Source organism: Misgurnus anguillicaudatus, chromosome 21 (assembly GCF_027580225.2).
Source record: "Misgurnus anguillicaudatus chromosome 21, ASM2758022v2, whole genome shotgun sequence".
Lineage (NCBI taxonomy): Eukaryota > Metazoa > Chordata > Actinopteri > Cypriniformes > Cobitidae > Misgurnus > Misgurnus anguillicaudatus.
In genome coordinates this window covers 27,805,001-27,810,000 of record NC_073357.2, presented here as the reverse complement: position 1 = coordinate 27,810,000, position 5,000 = coordinate 27,805,001, and the positions used below count along the sequence as shown (strand labels likewise).

At 35.8% G+C, this 5,000-nt stretch overlaps 1 protein-coding gene across 3 annotated transcripts in view; it reads right to left on the bottom strand.

Annotated features, from left to right (window-relative positions):
• exoc6b (exocyst complex component 6B) overlaps positions 1-5,000 on the bottom strand; it is a 167,134-nt gene that overhangs the window by 97,429 nt on the left and 64,705 nt on the right. For all 3 annotated transcript variants that reach the window (XM_055200381.2, XM_055200396.2, XM_055200390.2), the window contains exons 2-5: positions 2,758-2,923; positions 2,535-2,582; positions 2,355-2,445; positions 1,943-1,988 (exon numbers count right to left, since the gene is read on the bottom strand). In XM_055200381.2, the coding sequence (XP_055056356.1) occupies positions 1,943-1,988; positions 2,355-2,445; positions 2,535-2,582; positions 2,758-2,923 (351 nt within the window). The remainder of the gene's footprint in view (positions 1-1,942; positions 1,989-2,354; positions 2,446-2,534; positions 2,583-2,757; positions 2,924-5,000) is intronic.

Sequence of the window (5,000 nt, the reverse complement as noted above, 5' to 3'; positions counted from 1 at the left end):
CACTTACAAATGAGCGCCCGTGTAAACACATTATGTAAGCGGATCAGCTTTTCCCAGAAAGCATTGTATTGTTTTCTCATAAGTAGATAATTTCATTATAAAAAATAAAACCCATCTATCAATAGTTCATATTTTTAGTTCCTTATTTATGCGTCTCTATAACACGAGTCTATTGAATTATATTTAATAAATACCCATTGCACAGTGGGTAGAGCACTTGCTTATGAGGGATGCAGGTTTAAATTCAGCCATGCCACAATCTCGCTCTCTCTCCCTCTACATTTCTTGTCAGATCTCTAATAAACTACATACATCAGATCTCTGTACCATTTATATTTTTGTCCTATACCATAACACAGAGTTGCACAACACAAAGAAATCCAGTCTCTCTCCAAACGTTTCCCTCTGTGGCTTTGACTCCCGATGGCTGCCAAATGCTTTGTAGATCTCAGACGTCTCTCTGCAAAGCTCCCTCTCTGGTCACTGCTCCAGTCGGACCAGACTGCATGAGACTGGCCAGCCAGTGGTCATCACAAGACAATGTTTAAATAATCAAAACCTTTCTCTCGCACTTTCCCAGCTAAGAATATCCCATTTCCATCCATTCTAAACAGTTTCATAATTCTGACATATTCAAAGTAACGATGTTGTTAAAGATGTCAAATAAATCTTTGGTGTCCCTAGAGCATGTATTTGAAGTTTTAGCTCAAAAATATCATATAGATAATTTATTATAGCATGTTAAAATTGGCACTTTGTAGAATTAGGGTGACCATACGTGCCATTCTTCCCGGAAGCGTCCTGGCCAGGACTTCGGGTGCGTCTTCCAGAAGTCGTATTTGTGGACCGCATACGTCATCAAGGTTCTCACATTTCAGTTAAAAACATAAGACATACAATCGTAGTTTCATTCTTACCTTAAAATGTAATGGTTGCTTTTCTGAAATAGAACCTGAAATAATAAACCTCAATGACGTATGTGGTCGAAGAAGACGCAACCGAAATCCTAGCCAGGATGCGTCCGAGAAGAATGGCACGTATGGTCACCCTATGTGGGTGTGAGCAAAAATGTGACGTTCCTGAGTGTGTCTTTAAAATGCAAATGAGCTGATCCCTGCACTAAACGGCAGTGCACTGCAAAAAAAGATTATGTGTACATTTTTTACACATTGTGTGTGTCATGCCATTTAAGGCGTTATTTCATGTTAAAATAAATGAAAGGGACAACACAAGTTGTGTTATAAACAGTGATGGGAGTAACGCGTTAAATGTGTCATCCCTATAGTAACACACCTTCTGTGTTATTGTTCATTGTGCCGTCCCCCATGGTCCTGCGACGTTAGATCATAAATGTCTTGTCTGCAAGTGTTAATTTATCACAAAATAGAGTAACGTGAGTAACCAACTCATTTAAATTTCACAAATTGTAACTGCGTTACTTGATTTAAAAAAAATACTTCGTTACATGTTTATTACCGCTAAAAGTATTGGAATTACAGTAACAGAATTAATTGTAACGCGTTACCCCCATCACTGTTTTTAACACAACTTGTGTTGTCCCTTTCATTTATTTTAACATGAAATAACGCATTAAATGGCATGACACACACACAATGTGTAAAAAATTAACACATCGTTTTTTGCAGTGTGCTGTGGTTGGATAGTGCAGAATAAAGGGCAGTATTATCCCCTTCTGACATCATCATTCAAAAAATTTCAATGTGCTTTTTTTTCACATGCTTGCAGAGAATGGTTTACCAAAACTAATTTACTGGGTTGTTGTTTTTTCTAGGTTGATAGAAGCACTGGGGACCCAATTATAGCACTTAAACATAGAAAAAATATGATTTTCATGATATTTCCCATTTGAGTTCAACATGCATAAGTCTCTACTGCCACCTAGTGCTTATATGTCACTTGGTAAAGGTTTGCACACTCATACCTTTTGGTTCTCATCTGCTCTTGAAGTTTGTTGTACATCTCCAACACTGGGAAAAAAACGTTTTGAAAAAAGTCAAACACTCTATGTGAGCTTCCATGCCAGTGATCTTTAATCTGATTGTTTAGCTTTTATGCAGTTTTTGAGAGTCAAAATGTTTCTACTCAAAGACTACAATGAGCATGTTAGAGAAAAAAAATAAGTTTAAATATTGTAAATAAATAAAGATTTTAAATAATATTTAATTTATATATATGATAAATATATACAAGATCATAACAGTAAATATTGCTGTGTTTTTAGAGTTAACTAAATTAAACTTTAAAAACAGTAACACAGAAAGTCTGGGGTTTAGCTATGCTTGAAAGTTTTGACCTCAGCACAATATGTAAGTGAAACTGTTATATGGTTGTACCTGGTAAGCAGTGTGTGAGTTTGTCAATGGTGGTGGCAATATTCCTCTGTTGCAAACGGCATTGTCTCAGTTCGTCCATTGTTGTCAGGAGCTACAAAAGAAAAAAACATTGGTTTCAATAACGCTTGTTATGGATGTTGTTTTTTATTTAGTGACTGATATGAGAAAGTAACTACACACCTCTTTGCCATTATTTTGGAGCCTTTGATTGGTGTCAGTAACCTGAACCTGAGAAAAAAAAGACCAAGCAGCAAACTAAAATCAGAAATTCGTATTTCCTTACATCTGAAGTTTTTCAAGGAATGCTTTATATCTTATAGTATATGGAAAACTTACAATTATAGGCAAGCTTTCCTTAAACTCACACTCCCACTGTTCCTCTTTCAGTTCCTTACAAACTCACCTTAAGTTTCTGAGCTTCTCCACGCACTTTAAGCAGTTCAGTGATGGAGTCCACAAAGCCTTGAAAGTGATGATTGCACATCTTCTCAATTTCGCGGTCATGGTTACGAATCCGCCCCTCCAGTTTCTCCATGAAGAGTCCATGTTCCTGCCCATCATATACGGACCTTCCAGGAAAACAGAGAGGACATAAAAGATCAGCATGTAAATAATAAAGAGGATATACTTATATATGCTATACATCCTGGGTTCATTTTTATAAACAGTACTGTGCAAACGTTTTAGGCCACCATGCTACCATTAGATTTGTTGTTTTTGCAATGTATAGTGATCATATATAATTTTTTCTCAGTCTCTTTATTAGAATACAACCAGAAAATACAGGAAATGTGTATGTAGTAACAGTATAAATGTATAAGCTGAAGTGTCAAGTATTTAGGGTAAACTCCACTTCCGCTTGAGCAATAGCAGGCAGCTGAAGGACTCTTAAACCTAAATGAAATTAAATCCTAATTTCTAATTCTAATCGAATGACTTCAAGAGTTTACTCCCTTCAAAAAAGGTCACGATGTGTTTAATTACAAGAGAGGTCACACTAAATACTGACTGATGCCTGAAGAAGACATTTAGTTTTGAAAATTGTTTTGTTTTTAATTTTGTGTACATACTGTATTTTCTGTTTGTATCTTAATAAAAAGAGTGAAAATAAATATGGATGGACATTAAAACTTTGCTAAAACAACAAAGCTGGTGGTGAAGGTGGCCTAAGGCTTTTGCACAGTACTGTACGTACATGAGGATATCATATAATAACTACTGATAATTAATATTGACGAAGGATACCAAAATTGACTGAAAAGATGCCCTTTTGCTCATTAATTGTTTTAGACTGGCCTAACACAGTTATCGAATTTATAACAAAGTTTTTGAAAAAGATGAATTTGCTAAAAAACTGAATTTCTAGAATTTTTTTCTCTACAGCTCAATTTTTAGTGCCACGCATGGACACTTGTCACCCTTTACCACTAGGTGGCAGTAGAAGATGTAAAATAAAACAAAATGTAGTTGGTAGTTTGCATGGCAGAGCTGTTTCAAAAAAGCATCTTTCTGCTTGGAGCCATTTAAAATGACCCGTGTTGTTAGCAACAAATATAATCTCTAATCTTTACACACCTTGGAATTTAACAGCAGGAAATAAACACTCCGTAAGCAGCTGACATGACAGAAGCTCAAACGTTTTTTTTTCTTTTCTGTTAACACTTTGCTAAACAGAACAAATGGCTAACAAAGCAAATGATATGACTACCCTGAGAGTTACTTTAAAGTCAAGGTGACATTTTTCTAATACTCAAAGGAACGGTTTCTCTGACAAATTTTAGATTAATCCAATACTAGGCCTTAGTTATATTAGGTAATATATGTTGTTTTTTACTAAACAAACCACAACGCAGGTGTACATCCTGATACAAAACAATGGGACTGAAATATAAGATATGTCCATACAAAATGTATTAAAATTAAGGCAGCTCAGACATGCATTTTAGCCTTGGACTAGGAGAACCCAGTCAGAGAAACCATCCCTATGAGTTTTGGAAAAATGTTTAAACTGCAGGAGATAAACTAAAACATTTATATTCAATTACTTGTAGTATAATCAGCATTATTCAATAAAGAGTTTACGGTAAGACAAAAAAGTATATCATGACCATCCACAACACTTGTTTGCGTTACTGATATGGATCGTCAACTCCAGGCAGGTATCATACAAAAATTACCAATAATGACACAATCGTTTAATGGCCTGATATGTAGGGAATGTCAAGAAAGCAAGTGGTGTTCACTAAAACAAGCATCAATTCACAACACAAACCCTCCCTCCGGCTCAGGAAATGCCCTTCTTCCATCAGCACAGTCTTGACATCACTTACTCCACAAACACACAGTAAACACTTCAAAATCCAGGGTTCCATTGAAATGAAAAAGGAACTTCCTAACCTGAATTTAGCATTATTATCTGTAATAAGAGGAAGGATCCTGGAAGGAAATGGGAGACCTGCACATCCATAATATGATGGTCCTACGGAAACAAGGTTGACAGGCACTAGATTTCCAGCCATTCATTCATTTTAAGATGAACGTCAGACTACAACATAAAGTGGCATTTTTAAGTAATGCCTATACTGCCATCTACAGCCTCTACAAGTCAGACACCAGTATGTAGGTTATAGAACAAACACTATGTAT